The sequence below is a fragment of the Cervus canadensis genome, chromosome 9 (assembly GCF_019320065.1).
Source record: "Cervus canadensis isolate Bull #8, Minnesota chromosome 9, ASM1932006v1, whole genome shotgun sequence".
Classification (NCBI taxonomy): Eukaryota; Metazoa; Chordata; class Mammalia; order Artiodactyla; family Cervidae; genus Cervus; species Cervus canadensis.
In genome coordinates, this window is record NC_057394.1 from 10,668,737 (window position 1) to 10,687,538 (window position 18,802).

Genomic DNA, 18,802 nt, shown 5'->3' on the forward strand with positions numbered 1-18,802 from the left:
GAGACACACCGCGAGAGCCAAGGAGAGTCCCGCCAGAAACCAACCCTGACAGTGTCTTGGTATTGGACCTCCAGCCTCCAGAACACTGAGGAAAATTTCTGTTGTTAAAGCTACCCAGCCTGTGGTGTTCTCCTGGGGCAACCTGCGCTGGCTGACACAGGCAGTTCATTTTACCACAAGTGACACATTTCCCGGTCTCAGGGCCACCTGCCTTCTCTGTCACATGGCACCGCTCCCTGTGGGCTGGTGGGCTGTGTGAGGGGCTGACCAGGGTGCCAGATGACATCTCTCAGGCCACAGGCCCGCTCCCAGCCGAGACAGCGGGGCAGTGCCCAGACCACGGGGCACACCAACCCTCTCACAGCATGACCAGACAGATGGGCAGCCAGGTGAGGCAAGACAGACGCCAACTTGCAGGTGGTACCTGGCAAGGATGGCGCTCGGGGCTCCAGGGTGCAGAACAGCCCAAATCAACAGGCGGAGGACATGGAGACAGAGCACACGGCTCCTGGCAACCAGGGGTGGGAGGAGAGGGGCCCTGATGATCTGCCCTCCTAGTGACTTACTAGGGGTGTCTGTGCTCCCTGTCCCATGACTCTGGACTCCGTGGTGTACAGATCCTGGCTCACCTGAAGGGAGCTTCCAGTGGGGACAAAGCAAGAACACTGCTACGTCTTAAGTGACCACTGTGGTCCTGTCAGTTTGGGCACTCCTGACCAAAAAAAAGGAGGCAAGGGAAGGAGTCATTATCCTGCAGGAGTAATTAACCCTGATCATTAGGAAAAGTTCAGAGAAGGGCACACAAGGTGGGAGGGAAGACCCTGTGAGGTGCTCGGGCATCTCACAGACCTGCGAAGGCATCTCCTAAACCTCCTCACCCATGTTCTAGCAGGCACGTGTGTGGCAGACAGCCCAGGAAGGACATGGGGACCGGGGACCCACAGGGCTGAGCGCACCTGTCTCTTCATCAAGTCACATTCCAGGCAGGGCCGGGACTCTCAAGCGGACCACAGGGGAGGGGGCTGGTCACCAGGGTGGCCTCAAGGCTGGCTGCGGCAGAAGGGGAGGTGGTCTGTCCTGTAGACCTTCCGCTTAAGGTTTCCCTTGGGAAGAGCACCCCTGCCACCCTGGAGGAGCTGCTCCGGGAACCTAAGTGAAACACGAAGCTTCCAGCAGTGTGAGGGGCGGGTGCTCAGGTCCCTCCTCTGGCAGGACTGGCGCTCAGGCTTCCTGCTGTGGGGGGTGACAGTTCTCAAGGGACACTGCTCTGTGGACGGCGTGCAGCTCTCAAGACCCGCAGTCCACACCTGTGTCTGTCCGGACTGGAGACACCTGGCAGCCGCTCTATCAACGCCAGGGCTCACGCGCTGTGAGGTTAGCTCTCGGACCTTCCCTGTGACTGGTGCTCAGAGTCCCCCTCTGTCCTTCACCACTGCTTCCCCAAGGCTGTGCTCATTCCGACAGCGTTCTCTGATCAACTCCATGCGTGAGAACCTGCTGGGAACCCCAATTTCAGAAACATGACCTCCTGTTTTGTTCATGAGCATAAGACCACAGCTGCCTCCTGGGGAACCTCCTCTCAGGCAACCCACGGGTACCCCGGTCAATGTACTACTCCTTGTCTGCTCTTCTGTGCTGATGGGATGGTGCTGCCATCAAATCTCTCGTTAGCTGAGCCAGCAATCTCAGATCACACACTACTTCTTTCTCTCCCTCTCAGCTCTGTCCGGGCTATTGGAAAATATTTATACTCATTATCACTTTGCACGCTGATTATTCTGAGTCCTCATACTTATTATTCTTCCATCCATTTCCTCAAAGGCTCTCCCCTTTTCCTCCTGCTAAATATAGGCTGAGCCTACGACCTATGTTCATCCAGAGTATAATCCTCTGCAGTGGTCCCCGACCTCGTTGGCACCAGGGACTGATTTCACGGAAGACGAATTGGGGGTGGAGGTGATGGTTCCAGCACATTCCATTTGCTGTGCACTTTCTATTATTATCACATTGGCTACACCTCAGATCGTCAGGCATGAGATCCCAGAGGTGGGGACCCCTGACCTGTTGGATTCACCTCCCAACCCTACACAAGGACTCTAGGAGCCGCACCTGCAGCCCTGATCTCTCCAGGAGCCGCGTCAGTCTCCCCACGTGTCAACTTCCTTTACTGTACATTCCAGAGTCACCTCAAATTCAAACACACCTGCAGGGACCAGCCTTCACTTCCCTCTCTCTCACCTGCAGACCTGGCCCACTGATAAGGGGCCCCCTTCTTCCCACCCCAGATGGAAATTCTGGGACCTGGCTCTCTACTGACGTCCAGGGACGTCACACCTGACATCACTTTCCAGACCACACGCAATGAAGACCGACTTCTCACACGCAATGCAGGCAGGCGATGTAGGAGAGAACAGAACGCTCTCTCATACACCAGAGGGTAAAGGGGATGGAGACGGGAAATGACAAGCGCGGGGTGCTGGATCACAGAAGTGCCCAAGAAGGATCAGCTTGATTGAGAGTAACCCTGGGAACACCAGTGTGGTATCACCCTGTTCGGATGGAGCTGTTTTTGTGGATAAATGCTCAGTATTTCCTGATGATTAATGACAAGGCTGAGAAAACCCAGCGCTTATCTGACCGACTTGTTGGCTGTTCCCTTGAACTTCTATTACCTTCATAGTCTCTCCATTTCAACCAAGGAAAATCAAGAAGTTTGATATCTGCTCTTTACTCCAGAGCATACAATAATAAGCATTTTAACAGGAAGACACTGTGGCTTTTACAAGATGATAAAAACAGATAAATATTCCGTCTTGTTAACTAGGTTGGTGTTTCTCTAAGAAATCATGCTTATCTATTGGAAGTGGAGCAACAATGTCCAGTTTGACCAGTCTTTCAGTGGCAAGTTACTTTTTTTTTTTTTACCTTTCAAAGAAAACACTAAGAATAGCCACGATCAGGGACCTTGGAAACGTGCCAAGATATCCACGCTGCAATGCAGAGGAATGCCACGTGGTCTCGATGTGTACAGTCTCAGAGGAGACGTTCAGGCAGGCCCCTGAGTCCTCCCCAACTTTCGACTGTGATTGTTATAATTTACCTGCTGCTGTCTCTGCCGCCTCACTTGTGCAAACTGTGACAGCATCAGCTGCCTGTCCAGCAGCTCCATCCTCTGCTGCCTCTGAATGTCCACGGTGGCCCCCATCCCGACCCTGGCCTCGCTGGTGGGCTCCGAGGATGAGAAGAGGGGCTCCAGGGTCCAAGCGCAGAACTTGGCCATCCAACTGGGCACATACAGCACCTCGTGGACTTGCAGCATTCTGCTGTTGTAGCAGATCCCAGAAACCTAGAAGAGAAAGAGACCACCTGCATTGTTGACAGGTCGTGAAGTTTTTAGGGAACATATCTGACACAGAAATTAGTGACCGTAAAATACTTCAGGTGGTGTTTCTTCCTTCACTTTCGTAGGGTGAGGTGAAAACCAGAACGCCTACCAAGTTGCAGGATACTGAGCAGGACAAACCAAACCAACAAAAAACTGAATCTCCTCAGTAAACAAATGTGTTTTTAGTAAGTTAGAAGAGACAGCAAAATCCTATTTAACACTTGAAAGTACTGGCACCATACTTAAAAACCATGTTGTCTTTAAAAAAAAAAAGCCATAAAATATCTGATTATCAAGACACTTTCACACTGTACTAATTCTGTGGTTACTTTTATTGGCAGATGGCCATCAGAGAGAGATACTGGCATAAAACAACCCTGATAGTCAGTGATGTAACCCAGACACACCTTTATCAGAAAATAAAGATGATCTAAAATGTATATAGTATTTTAATAAATTTATCATGTATGGATTTTTCCTAGATTTAGAAATCCTTGCCAACAGTTAGCAACGCACAGTTCTGCTTCCTATTTTTCATCTTTAAGGCAATTTACATGGTAAGAGGAATCTAGTGTCCCTGTGGTTTTCTCGGTAAACATTGTTAGAGAGAAATCTTCAATTTTGTGAATCTGATTCTTAGGATAAGAAGTTATTCATATCATATCAGAGCAAGTTTGATAACTTTCTAATAAGAGAAAAGTACACTTTAATATTTTATTAATAAAATTACCTAATCAGGCAAAAATCTATTGAGAATTTGCTACATACCAGGGCTGTTCTAGGCACTTAAAATAGAGCAGAAGACATAAAGCCTTACTCTGACAGTCATGGTCAATACGGAGAGCAGACAGTAAACAAGCAAACACATAAAACGATTCTGGACAAGATCTATGAAGAGATTACAGTAAGGTGACTTGGAGCAGGGACCTTCTTTGCTCAGGTGGAAGTGACACTTGAGCAGAGTTCTTAAGGATAATGAAGTCCTAGTGATTTGATGAACTGGAGGAAAACCTTTCAGGCAGAGAAAATGGCAAAGGCAATGCAAGAATGAACTCAGGAGTATCTGTGAGAAATCCTGGTGGAGCTGTCAAGTGGGCTGTTGGATATAAAATTCTGGAACTCAAGGGAAAAGTTAGCAGAGAGAAAGATTTGTGAGTCAGTGGTATCAGACTGCATTTAAAGCATGACAACTAGAAGAGATAATAGGAGGGTGAGGGCATACTACCGAGGAGAGAAGAGGACTTTGGACTGAACCTGGGGTACGCCAATACTTTGTGGAAGGACAGAGTAGGAGAAGCCGGTGAAGCAATCTGAGAAGGGGCTGCAAGTAAGAAGGAAAACTAGGAGAGTTTAGTACTGCTGAAGCTAAGAGAACAGTGTTTTAAGATGGAAATAGCTATGTCTAATGCAGCTCCAGAGTTCACGTAAGACAGAGAGAGGAAAATGACTACTGGATTTGGCAAAACTAACCAACTTTGGTGCAGTGGTAGGAGAAACAGACAGACTGGAGGAGGCTAAAGGGCGAATGGAAAAGGACTTTTGATTTCAATAATTTCCATGCTACTTCCTTTGTGAACTGTACAAAACAACAAAGAAAACGAAAACAGAAACAAGCTTCAGATTCAGTGCAACGAGAGAACATCTGTAATCCTCAACCACACTAACAAAATGGAAAACACACTTAGCAGTCGCGACTTAGCAGTCTCGAGGAAGGGTAAATCCACAGGTGGGAGAGGGGCCCCGGACGGATGAGAGAGGAAGGTGGGAGTGAAGGGGAGGATCAGAGGACTCAGTGCAAGAAGCAACCCGTCTCCTCTGCAGGGAGGAGGCGAGGGCTCGGCAGGGCAGACCCTCAGGGAGAACCTGGGCTTCACATGGTGGGGGTTCCAGACAGACACAGAGGCCCTCCGTGGATGTCTTCGGAGCTTCCAAAAGAAGACCACAGAGGAAATATATGAAGAAGACTTTGTTTCAAGAGATAATAACCGAGTTTTCCAGAATGAACAAAGAATATAAATACTCAAACTGAAAGTGCAAGAGTCCCAAGAAAGATAATAAAACGAAATGTACATCTAGCTCCATAAGAGTCAGAGAAAGAAATCCTTAAAAGCATGAACAAAAAAAAGAACAAAAGAGCTCAGTACACAGGAGTGAAGTCACAACCCATGGTAGTCATCCACTGACGGTGCACCCTGGGGAAAGTTCAGGATGAAAACACAGGAGGAGGCACCCTTTGCTTCAGATAAATAGGTCGGTCAGATGCACAGCTCAGGAAGCACTTTCAATGACCTCAGATTCCTGCACCTTCATGTAAAAAGTGAAGCACTAAAATGAACTTGAGATTCTGCCCTCTGTGATTACCGGTAATTTTTCAGCAGGATGTTGGCCTGACTAGATGCACTTCCCAGCCAATAAATCCATACACACTGGCTTCATCGTTATTTGTTTGGCTTCATGACACTTAAAGAGTTTATGGACACTTTGTTGTGTGTTATGTATCACAATAAAATGATTTAAGAATAAAGGATAAAGGGTACAGGATAGATGAGGTAATTTCGGGGAAGCATACTAAGGCCTATCAGATTATAAAGTATGCTACAAAGTTTGAGTAAGCAAAACAGGGTGGTCTTTATGTGTTAAGTCGCTTCAGTCGTGTCCAACTCTGTGACCCCATGATCTGTACCCCGCCAGACTCCTCTGTCCATGGGATTCTCCAGGCAAGAATACTGGAGCCGTGCCCTTCTCCAGGGGATCTTTCCGACCCAGGGACTGAAGCTGCGTCTCTTTGGTCTCCTGCACTGGCAGGTGGGTTCTTAACCACTCGTGCCACCTGGGAAGCCCCAGGTCTTTATCTAGAGCGTCTCAAACTGATGTAAAGAGCAAGGGATTACAAGGCACCTGGTACACAGCAGAAATGGGTATGTCACACACAAAAAGAACACATTGGCCACACAGAAGGAAGAAGTCAAACCAGCTCCCTCTGCTTGATACCACACAAAACCTCCCAGTGGGTTTAAGGACACAAACGTAATTTACGAAACTGCACATCTTTCTGCGCAAATATAGAAGGAACATCTTTTTGGCACTAGGATGAGAAAGGATTTTTAAGTAAGAAACATAAAGCCTAGATTACAAAAGAAAAACACATATTCATCTACTTCATAATTTAAAAGCTACAGTAGGCTAAAAGTCACATGGAGGGGGCGAGGAAGTAAGGATTCCTTTTCTGAAGGTCTGAGTGAAAAAGAAGACGGAAAATGGAATTGTGCAACAGCGAAAGCACAGTGATTCAGCTGAAGACAGCAAAATGTTGTCATAAACATCACGAACGGTGAAAAAAATCTGAACGAATCAGAATTCTGAGATTTGAATTAAGTAAAAAATTTAACTTTTCTTTTCTTTTAGTCTCAAAGTATCCAACTGTGACGGTGAATTTATCCATTTGCCCATAGTTCTAACCCCGAGTATTTGGAACATGTTCGTGTATGTGGAAGCTGTTATCAGTCTCACATACATTGACCCTTTTATCACAATAAAGTCTCCTTCTTTGTTTTCAGTAATACTCACAAAAAAGCCTATTTTGTCTTAGATTAATATGGCCACTTCAGATTTCTATTTCCATATTAATCTTTCTTTATCCTTTTACTGTCAACCTTTTGTGTGTGTGTGTCTGCATCTAAAGCGTGCCTTGTGGGCAGCACACGGCAGTTTCTCACTTTTAAACCCAGTCTGACAATCTCTGCCTTTTGATTAGCATGTTTCCCTGTTCACACTTAATATATTTACCTTGATGAATTTTGCTGTTTGGTTCTATCTCAACTGTTTTTTGTTCTTTGCTCCTACTTTCTTATTTCCTTTTGCATTAAACAAATACTTTTCAGTATTTCATCTTAATTCGTTCAATGGCATTTTTAAAGCAATATCTCATTTTTTCTTGTGTTTGCTCTAGGGATTTCAGTACACACACAAGGTGCTTAGAATTAATACCAAAATACTTCAAGTAAAATAAAGGAAACTTACGAGAGGACAGTTCCACTTAACATTACCCTCATCCACTGCACTACTTTTCTGTCCTAATATATTATGAACCCACATAACAACTGTGTTATTCACGCTTTATGCAATCATATGTCTTAAAAGAAATAAGGAAAAAAATAATGACAATGTACAATTGTTGCCTGTACTTAAGGAGCTCACAATTTAATAAGGGGGGGAGTGGTTCTTAATAGGAAGGGTAGGTCAGAGATTCCTTTAAGGAATTGAGGAAGGCTAAAGATTTTTATTCTCTTGCCCATATTTATCCCCCCCCCACCATTACATATAAAATTATGAAACCATGTGTTCGATTTTAGGAGGGACAGCCTATCAAGAATTAGTACATTCTACTCAGCAATAAACAAACGCATGACTGCAAATTCTGGCAGGGATAAAGTGTGCTCATTGGCATAAAGTGCTATTTTAAGTCTTACTTATCTGAATGTATGCTCTGGAAGGGGAAGAATTCTGGTTGATTTTGATCACTTTAAAGCCTCTGCACATAGAAAAAGGCCTGCCGGGAGAATGGTGAGGGAACGGTCCAAAAAACATGTCATTTTTAGATTCTTTTAAAGGAAACTGGAAAGGTGCCAAAGGACACACTTTTTTGGTGCTGAGTTCATACCTCCCATATGACAAAAACATAGAATCCACCAGTTCACGCCTCTGGTACCTCAGCACAACCTCAAGTTAACAAATAAATAAAGTGCTACTGTAAAATGTTTTGGGTGATGAAATAAAAATTTGTATGTTAAGGTAAGACAAGAAAAATTTAAACATAAAATTTTCTCCGCCCATTTTGTTGTTCCCCTCTTCCTTACTGTGCACTCTGCATCCTTGTCATGTGGTTACCCAGCCCTCCCCAAGAGCAGAAATTCCTGCTCAACCACAAAGGTCAACCTTTCTCCTTCTGGTGCCTGCCAGGCAACTCCCTAAAGTAAAGTAATGGATGATAACACCCTTTACTCAATCCTGTGGGGGGCTCACAATGACCCTCACAAACCTTGTACATGCAGACACCTTAGGTGAACAATGCCAAGACATCATTCTCCTCAAAGATAGAGACTGAAGCAGAACAAACTGGTCCAGTGACCTGGGGAGATACTGGGCCACGTGGAATGGAAATTCATAGCTTTAATACTTATGACCTTATTTTACTTATATCTTGCCTATTTTACAAGATTATTGTTATTTGCATTACCAAATGTGTGGTAAAATAAATGATGATCAGGCAACGTGAAAAAACTGACCAAATGCATATCCTCTAAGAGCCAACAGTGTGACTCTAGGTAAGGGAAGAAGCAACAAGAGGGAACCGTTTCCTAGACCATAACATACTAATAAGACGGGTGGTTCAGAGGCTTGTGGCTACTGTGAACAAGGCCTAGTCCAGTAACAGCACTGAGTAGCCTAATGATGAAATCCTCCTGACCTGGGAACGAGCATTCCTAAGAGCACTGGGGAAAGTTGGTGACGAAATGTCTCCCAAGCCTTAGTGAGTACTACGACCGAAAGGGAAGAGAGAGAATGAAGAAAGCTGCCCACCATCCAGTTCTCCAAGAATCAAATCACTAGCCACTGCGGTCGCTGACCCATAGCACACTCTGAGAGGAACTCAAAACAAAGTTCAGGGTGAGGCACTCTGTGCTCTGGGAAAACTGACAGAGCTGGCCCTCAGACAGCTAGATATTTCAGGAGGAAATGTCATAAACTTAGGGTCTGGCATTTTCCCACACTTAGAAAAGCACTAAAATCATTAACTAAGCTATCTGTTCCTTGCAAATAGCAGCAACCTTCTGCCAAGATGTGTTCTTGATTGCATGCACCCTTTTGTCAACATGACATATGTTCTGGTCACCTCCTTCCCTCTGCAAACAGTTCTCAGAGCTCCCTGAGAGACTGTCTCCTGGGTTATAATCCTCAGGATGGTTCAGATAAAAATTTCCATTTTTTTCTTAGATTGACTATTGATTAAAATATAAAGAGCTTTAAGAATTTAGTTTCCTATAAATATGTGATAATCACATCACTCTCTTCTAGGAGAAGATGGGGGATAAGATAAGCACAGTAAACTTTACCTAAGTTATACCTCATTACTACCAAAAGCCTTGAGAGAGTATTATTATGAATTACAAATAATCCTTATTCACTATACTACCTTACACATTACTTTTAACTTTCATTTTCATTATCTCATGAACCCTTCTTATATTGGGACTTCTGAACGAAAATTTGGTTGAAACCCCATAGAGTTTGTGGAAAAAAACAGGCTTTAAAAATAGACCATCTGCTGGGATTTGCATGTCAAGAGGCCAGGGGAAATTCTAAGGGAGGGGTCTGGCAGGTCCACAGAGCCCAGAAGCCCTGGATCAAGCTGAGAGGCCCAGTGACAAGGGGTGAAGCAGTGGCAGGGGTCTTGGGCAGGCTGGGAGACAGGCCTAGGATGCTCAGATACAGCGGGAAGGACCATGTGGGCCGTGTCTGTGAAGGCCAGGTACACCAGAACCAGAACATTCAAGAGGTAGGAACTGGGAATCCTGGCCAGCAAGAGGGCCCCAGGGGTCAGGCAACCAGAGAGCATTCTGGATCTCTTGCAGTTGAAAGTCTGAGCCAAAGGGGATAAAGAATTTAATTTGCTGGGTGGAACCATGTGAAACTCTCTTGATTACAGAGAGTAAACCTCAACTGTCCTCTGGTCTTGTTTAGTGCTAGCATGAAACCACAGCCAGCAAAGGTGAGAAACCATGACATGGCACCAATACTCAGGTTTCTATTGATCTCTTTCTCCAGTCAACTATGGCTGAACAGAAACCCACTTGGCAAACTGCACTGCCATGGTCCTGGTGAACCGAGGTCCCAACATTTGAGAAATTTATCTAATGGGACAGTAGGACAAACACAAGGGGCTGTTATCCTGGAAGAAAGCATTACTGTCTCAAGATAGAAGACGAGACAAGGGAAGAGACGTCACCTTTATACCTGGACCCCTTCACAGAGACTTCATATTCACTCACGTCCTGAAGAAAGCAGGCCCACTGAGGCCTCATTTATTCATTCAATGCATGCTTACTGAACTTCTATTATGTGCTAGGCTGTGTTCTAAAAGCAGGGAGCAAGACAAAGAAAATTCCTGCTCTAATGAACCGTCCGTTTTCCTATTCCTTCTTCTTCACTGAAAATGCTAAAGAAAGAAGGAAGGAAATTACTTATTTGATTATGCAAAGAATATGCACACAAATCGGAAATGCCCAAAATTATTTGTGCCATTTGTGATTAATTATGAAATGACTGATGCATGAGCCAAGTGCTCGGGCCTGGTGCACTGGGAAGACTCAGAGGGATTGGGTAGAGAGGGAGGTGGGAGGGGGAATCGGGATGGGGAATACATGTAAATCCATGGCTGATTCATGTCAATGTATGACAAAACCCACTACAATACTGTAAAGTAATTAGCCTCCAACTAATAAAAATAAATGAAAAAAAAAAACCAAACAAACCATGATCACTTTTGTTATCAAAACTTTGATGTTATAGCTTCTTAATATATCAAAAAATGTTTGAAATGCTCTTGACAGAAACACTCAATTTTAAATAATGTCTGTAATAAAATTTTAATTTACTACACACAAAAAAAGAAATGACTGTCCTTTTCATGACAGAATCAAGTGGCTTTAGCACTTATTGAAAGAGTCTTGCTATCTTGTTCTTTGTCAAGTACAAAAGTGATTCAAATGAATTTCCCATAGCTCTCTTTTCATTTTCATTATTATTTTGAACTATCTATTTCCATAGCTCTCTTTTATTTTTCATTATTATTTTGAACTATCTATTTAAAACACTGGGTATCCTTCTGACTCGTGGGAATTTGAATTAGAAGAGGAACAGAATTAATTAAACTAATAATAGACTATTTGTTTTTAAAAAACTGTCTTAGAAAGCTGCTCTAAGCTTTTCTTTTCAGAAAACCATGCATCAAGAGGATGAGGTTTTCTGCATGAAGCAGAAAACTATAAATTCCAGTGGTTTAAATACAACAGAAATTTACTTCTCTCTCATGTTAGAAACCAACCATCTTAACTGGATTCCAGGCAATGGGGAGAAGAAAATGAGGAAGAACAAAAGGACAAAAGGCTATTTTAAGGAGACTTCCTAGAAGTCCTGCCAGTAAGTATGCTTGTAGTTCACTGGCCAGGATGCCAAGCTTGAGCTTGACAGCTAGACCTAGATGCAAAGGCAACTTGAAAATGTGATCTTTTAGTTGGAGGCCCAGTTGCCCCTAATAAGATGAAAGTTCTGTTACTAAGGAAAAAATACACTGGGAGACAGCTACAGTCTCTAGTACATGGCGGCAAAAAGCCTTAATCAAACACTAAAATGTAAATACCTTTTAATATCCCTTTCAACAAGGAGACTGTCCCCTTTTATAATTATATCCACTTTCATAAACTGATTCAAAAAACTAAAATTAAGAAGTAAATAGGCTTGTGTTAAAATTTGTTTCTTACATTGGACTAAAAATAATAAAAATGAATTTAAATATCAAGAACAACTTATGCATTTACAGACAGAGATTCAACAGGGAAAAACTCAATCCTTTCTAAGACCAGGAACAAGACAAGGATGTCTATTCACCACTCTTATTTAACATTATATTAGAGGTTTTAGCTAGTGAAATAAGGCAAGAAAAATAAAATGCACAGATCAGAAAGGAAGAAAGAAAATATATAAACCAAATATATTTCCTGATGACCTGATCATGTATTAATATGTAGGAAATCCTAAAGAATCCACAGAAAAGCTACCAGAAATAAATAAATAAATTGCTATTGTATCCTAGAGGATACAATAGCAATATACAGAAATCAACTGTATTCCATGTACTAGCAACAAACATTTGTGACAAAACTCCATTTAAAATAGCATCAAAACCTCACAAATAATTAGAAATACATTTAATGAAAGATGTATAGGGCCTATGCATTGAAAATTTCAAAATTTAAAAGGGGAATTAAAAAATTCCATAGTAGACATATACCATGTTTATGAACAGGAAGACCCAATATTATTAAAATAGTTGTACTAGTTACACATTACTGAATAACAAATTATCCCAAATGCAGTGGCTTAAAACAATATGCATTTAATATACATACAGTTTATGTGGTCAGAAATCTAGGAACTGCTTAGTTGGGTGGTTGTGGCTCAAGGTCTCTCATGAGGCTGCATTCAAGATGTCATCCTACCTATGTTCATCTGAAGTCTCGACTGGGGTTGAAGGATCAGCTTCTAAGGTAGCTCAAAACCCAACTGGGAGATTAGTGCCGACTGCTGCCAGGATGCCACAGTTCTTTGTCATGTAGACCTCTCCACAGGGCTGCTTCAGGACCCTTGTGACATGGCAGCTGGCTTCCCCCAGAATGAGTGATCTGAGAGAGAACAATATGGAAGCAATATGTCTTTTGTGATCCACCCTTTGGAGCCACACTCCATCATCTCTGCCATTTTCTATTCATTGTAAGTGAACTGCTGAGTAGAGCTCACATTCTAGAAGGGGGGGAATTAAGTTCCATTTCTTGAAATACAAAATAATTTGTGGCCATACTTTTAAAATCATTAAAATGGCTATTTTTCCTTCATTGATCTATAGTTTCAGTGCAATCTCAGGTTAAATTATAATTTTTTTTCTTTTTTGAAGAAAATCACAAGCTAATTTAAAAGTACACATGGAAAATCAAAGTTCCTAAAATAGATTAACCAGCTTTGAAAAAGGATGAACAAAGCTGAAATACTTGCATTACCTGATTTTAAGACTTACCATACTCAAAAGTACTCAAACAATGTGGTACTGGTATAAGAATACACATATAAATCACTGAAATAGAAAAGAAAGTCAAGAAACAGACCCACATTGGTCAACTGACTCTCAACAAAGGAGCCAGGGTAACACACCAAGAAGTCTTTTTGACAAACATTGATGGAATAATGCTAGACATTTGTATGGAAAAAAAATACATCTCAATCCTTAACTTCACAAAAATTATACTCAAATTGGATCTCAGACCTCAATGTAATAGCAAAAACTATTACATTCTAGATGAAAACACAGGACAAAATGTTTGTGACATCAGATTAGCAAGTATTTGTTAAATAAGATATCAAAAGCTCGAACTATTTAAAAAACTGAAACACTGAATTAATGAAGTTTAAAACTTTTGCTTATTGAAAGAAATAGTTAAAGAAACAAAGAAGCAAGCCACAGACTGGCACAAAATTTTTATAAAATATATTCAACAAAGGGCTTATACACAGAATATAAAATGGGCATAAGAAAAGATGCTCAAATCACTAGTCATTAGAGAAACACAAATTAAAACCACAAGATAAAACTGCACGCCAACTAGAATGACTAAAATTAAAATGGCTAACAATGCCAAGTGCTGGCAAGGAGATGGTGGAATTGGAACACTCATGTATTGATGGTGGAAATGCAAAATGGTATAATCACCTTGTAAAATAATATGGTACCATATATTTTTCAAATGATAAATTCCAGCAATTCTACTTCTAGGCATTTACCCAAGAGAAGTAAAAACCTATGTCCACACAGAAATGTGTACACAGATTTTCACAGCAACATTACTCATAATCAAACCTGGATATAACCCAAATATTCACCAACTACTGAACAGACAAATTGTGGTGTAACATACCAGGGATTGATATTTACAATAACAAGGAATAAAACAGTAACCAAAGGTAAATGGATTTCAAAAATAGCATGTTAAGAGAAATAAGTAGAACATAAAAGACTTCATACTACATGATTCAAATTATATGAGATTCTAGAAAAGGCAAAACTGTGGTGACATAAAGAAACCAGTGGTTATCTGGGGATGGCAGGTGGGTGAGAGGACAGAGCAAAAGGAATGAAAAAAAAAATGTTTAGGGAGAGGAGAATGTTTTCTATCCTGACTGTTGTGGTAGCTATAAAACAGTATACAAGTGCCCAAATTTACCAAACTGTACATTTAAAGTTGGTAAATTTTTTTGTATTGTAATACTTTAGTAAACAAAAAAGAAAAAAAATTTCATTAAAAAGTAAACGTGATCTAGGAAGACTGAAATTTCTAGATATATACTTCTCATCTTAAATTTTATAAAAGAGGTGAGGTTTTCACAGACTGAAACCAGTCTTCAGCAACAAAAAACTTCTGATATTTTGAAAATATTTCCAGCTAACATAAACATAAGAAGGCTTTCTGATAATAAGTTATGCTATTGTTTATAATGAATATGTCAACTTCCCTGGTGGCTCAGACAGTAAAGAATCTGCCTGCGATGCCAGAGACCCCAGTCTGATCCCTGGAAAAGGGTATGGCAACTCATCCCAGTATTCTTGCCTGGATAATCTCATGGACAGAGGAGCCTGGCGGGCTACAGTCCATGGGGTTCACAAAGAGTCAGCATGACTGAGTGACTAAGCATGCATATAATGAATATATTAAAAATCACATGCATTGATTTTACCATAGTTCTTTCCCAGAGGTGATCATAAAGATGTAAGAAAAATATCAACATAATCAGCCCCAAAGAGGAAGGAACACTGGACATTTCTATTTCAAAAAAATCAGTTGAAAGAGATAATCAAAACTGAATCAAGACTTTCTATCTCTTGATAGGAAAACAATGTAAAGACTGTGAGAAAAGGGAAAAAGCACTCTGTGTGGCAACTGCCATGTAGTCTATCAGTAAAATTATCAAGAACGAAACATCTGGGTGTTTTCTTGTTGACCTCTTATCTCCCTCCATTTCTTTTCCCTTTGAGCAGCAGCAGTAGTGACCCAGCTTAATATATTTTACACTACCCTTTAAGCCTTCTCAAAGCCATCCTTTACTTCGTTTTCTTGTGCATGACAATGCCAGAGACATAAGACAATGAGTTTGTTGAAGGTGATGTTTGAGCTGCATTTTTAATCCATCATATGGAGGACCATATGATGGATTAAATAAATATTAAGTTAAATAAATATCTTTGATGATCTTAGAAGAGAAAGTACAGTACAGCTACAGACCAAATTCTTCGTATTAAGAAGAAAGCAGAGGCTGCCAAACAGGATAGTTTTCTAGGATACTGGTCAGCCCACAAAATTCATAATGAAGGCTGCAGGGAATTACTGGGGGTACAGGTCTTTCAGCACTTCTGGGTACTTTTAAAACTTCTTCATGACCAGGATCTCCCTCCAATATCCAGTCTCCATGGATGATGATCAGGGCCTCATCTTAGTGGGGTTGGCAAGGAAGATCTAAGAACAGCTGGTACCTAAGTGTCTTGTGTTTGAAGCAGACATGGATGAGAGCCTTGAAATATGCACTGGAAGGTGCTGGGCCTGCTGGACCACCAGAACACCTGGCCTTTGGTTCTGGCTCAGTAGCCCAGCAGTTGTGCAACTTGAGCTTCAGTTTTAAAACAAGAAGCCCACTTTCCCCACCACTGCAGAGACTGTGTCAAGAACCTAATGAGGCGGCACACACTGACAACATTCTGACAATCACAAAGAATAGCAGTGTTTTGTTGTACAGAAGTGATTATTTTGATAATACTGAATTTTGAAACTCAGCAAGTATTTCTAGAATATAGATAAAATGCCAGATGTTTTGCTAGGCACTGGGGATGATAAAGAATAATGTATAGTTTCTAAATTGAAAGGGCAGATTCAGAGAAGGCTTCAGAGTCAGAATTTAAATGAATACGATTTTCTAGGAAAAGAAGGGATCTAATGGTGAAGGAATGGAGATGGCTGGAAGAAACTGCCATATGGTTATGCAAAGCTACCTCTGAAGAGCACAGATGCTAAAGCTCCAGAACCTGCATTTGAACACTGTCTCCACTACTTATCAGCTTGTATTCTTGGCAGGTAAGTTCTTTGTCCCTGTTTCTTTATCTATAAAATGGGGACAACAGTGTCTATAATATCAGGTTTTTAGGAGGACTAGTTAAATAGTATTTGTAAAGTGCTTAGAAAAGAGCTGCATTAGTCTGCTTTCTCTAGGTTATACCTTGATAACAAATTATCCAAATTTCAGTTGCTTTAACAAAGGCTGTTTCTCACTCATCTTACAAGTTGGCTATAGCGCCGCTTGTGTGTCTTCCTCATTCTGGGATCTGGGCTGAGGGAGCAACTTCTATCTGGCACGTGTTTTTCTCATGACGAAATGAACAGAGCGATGGTGGGACCACCAAGGGTGCTTAAAACTTCTGCCTGAGAAGCACTCATCACTCCTGCTCATAGTCCGGTGGCTCACGTAAGTCACAGAGTGGAGTCTGACGTTCACACAGCCCCTAGAGGCCCTGCAGAGAGAGGCCTAGGGAGATGGGGCAGCAAATACTCTCAACCAACAAAACAGCTGAACAAACAATATAATCTACTACAAATACTTGGGACATAGCATGTGCTGTGGGTTTGTTATAGAAAAATAAGTGATGACAAAGAATCTCAAGACAGCATGAGATGTCAGAAGGGTAAAGTGCTCAGCGACTCTGGAGTACAGGGTCTACGGGCTGAGACAGGGACCCGAGGAGGCCTAACTTTGAGAGGCTCTGCCAGAGGGCAAGGTTTTTGCCTATAGGTAAAAGATAGGTGACAGTAATGCCAATTATATAGCTCTATTTTATGAGGCACTCTGTGCCAGTTTTTATCAAAACAATGGCATGATTTCACTTGTTCTGCATAGAACATTTAAAAGTCTACCAGTCATTCCCCAAGCAACACTTGTCTAAGATGACATTCTGTCAGCTGTGGACTGAGTTGCAACCATTGCAATAAGGCAGAGGACAGAAGGTTTCTTTCAGTAGGTCCAGGCTATCTAGGGTCAGGATAGGGGAAGGGGGCTCAGAGAGGAAGGGAGGGAAAAGGGGCGGGGGGAGGAGAGAGGGTGTGAAAGAATCAGAGAGAGAGAGAGGGCACTGTACAATGGACTGATAAGCACTCAATCTGGTGGTGGGATTGTAAATACTGTGTTAATTAGAAGACGGTGAAAGCACCTTCTACATACGGCTGCTTTCTAAGGATCCACCTTGTCTTCTACACGAGGTTCTTTCACAAGCCCAACCCACCTCACAGCTCTGATCACCCTCGACTTCCCTCTGCAGCTTCTGTCCTCATTTGCAATGAACTGCTAGAAAATCATCTCAATCCCTCAGGTTCAACTGAAAACCTTGGGCATCGAATGATGATCTGCTATGCTGTACCCTTCCTTTGGTGAGCCGGGAGAAGAAATCTAAGGGAAGAAAGAATAAGGAAGAAGAAAAGCAAGCGTGAAGAGCAGAGAAAGATGTGAAAAGGAGCGGAACCAAAACCCATCCTCATTCACCTGGGAAATAGGTCAGGGCTCCAAAACTTCCTCCAAAGAAGTTCTGATTTCCACAGTGGATTCCGCTAGGTCCACGAGCTTTTTTCGCTTAATGATTTATCATGGAAAGCCCATCAACATAAGGTTCTATTTGATGCTTTTTCTTTTACACTTATCATCAGACAATGTTTTACTTTTTGTCTTTAAAACTCTTGTGGGGGAAGAGAGACAGGTAAATTACAGCCCACAGATGAGCCATCCTGATTCCTTCAAGGCTGTTTAACTCTCCCCTTCCCCACTTCTGTGACTTATAAACCCTAATAAGACATCTATAATCTCGCACCATCATGAAGCTTTTGTTTGAAAAGCTTTAAAGATTTACTCTTTAAAGATCTATACCCACTGCCTACAGAAAAAACATACAAACTCAGACCACATCCAAAGTCCTAATGAATCTGGTATGAATCTATGTTTCTAATCTTGTTACTGGGTAGGACAGATTTTCTTTCACACTACGGTGACTTGATTGCAAGATAATCAAAGTCTGACATACTGTACAGAGCAGGTAACAAATGCAAGAAATGGCTAGGCTGTGAAAGGGACAGGATGATGGGAAGAAGCCAGAGTCTGAGAAGGACAGGCCTGCCTCTTCACCTGCTCTTAAAACAGCTTGAAAGAGGACCAAACGATGATAAAGACATGAATTGTAAAAAGACAAAAACTGGCAACAGCAGGCTCTTTCTATTTTAATCATTCCAGAATCAGCTCAGGCCTGAGACTTCAGCTTTTGAGATTTAGGGTACATCCCGGTGCTAATGACTCACTACTATGATTCAGAGGACGGCAGAAAATGAAGAAGTGCAGGGCTATGGACGGCCTGAAGGCTTTCTGCAGAACCACACAAAGAACCTAAAGCTCAATAAGTAAGCAATGTTTTCTTTAAGGAAAAAAGTCTTATTAACGTGTAGCAAATGTAGTGAAACTGTGGAATACAGAGTGACTTCCTCCAAAGAAGATCTCTCACAAAAGACG

General features: G+C 42.0%; 1 protein-coding gene across 1 annotated transcript in view; it reads right to left on the bottom strand.

Annotated features, from left to right (window-relative positions):
• The window catches only part of UBAC2 (UBA domain containing 2), a 163,064-nt gene that overhangs the window by 37,294 nt on the left and 106,968 nt on the right, over window positions 1–18,802 (bottom strand). Inside the window, exon 7 of the mRNA XM_043477507.1 lies at window positions 3,101–3,346. Coding sequence (XP_043333442.1) covers window positions 3,101–3,346 — 246 coding nt within the window. The remainder of the gene's footprint in view (window positions 1–3,100; window positions 3,347–18,802) is intronic.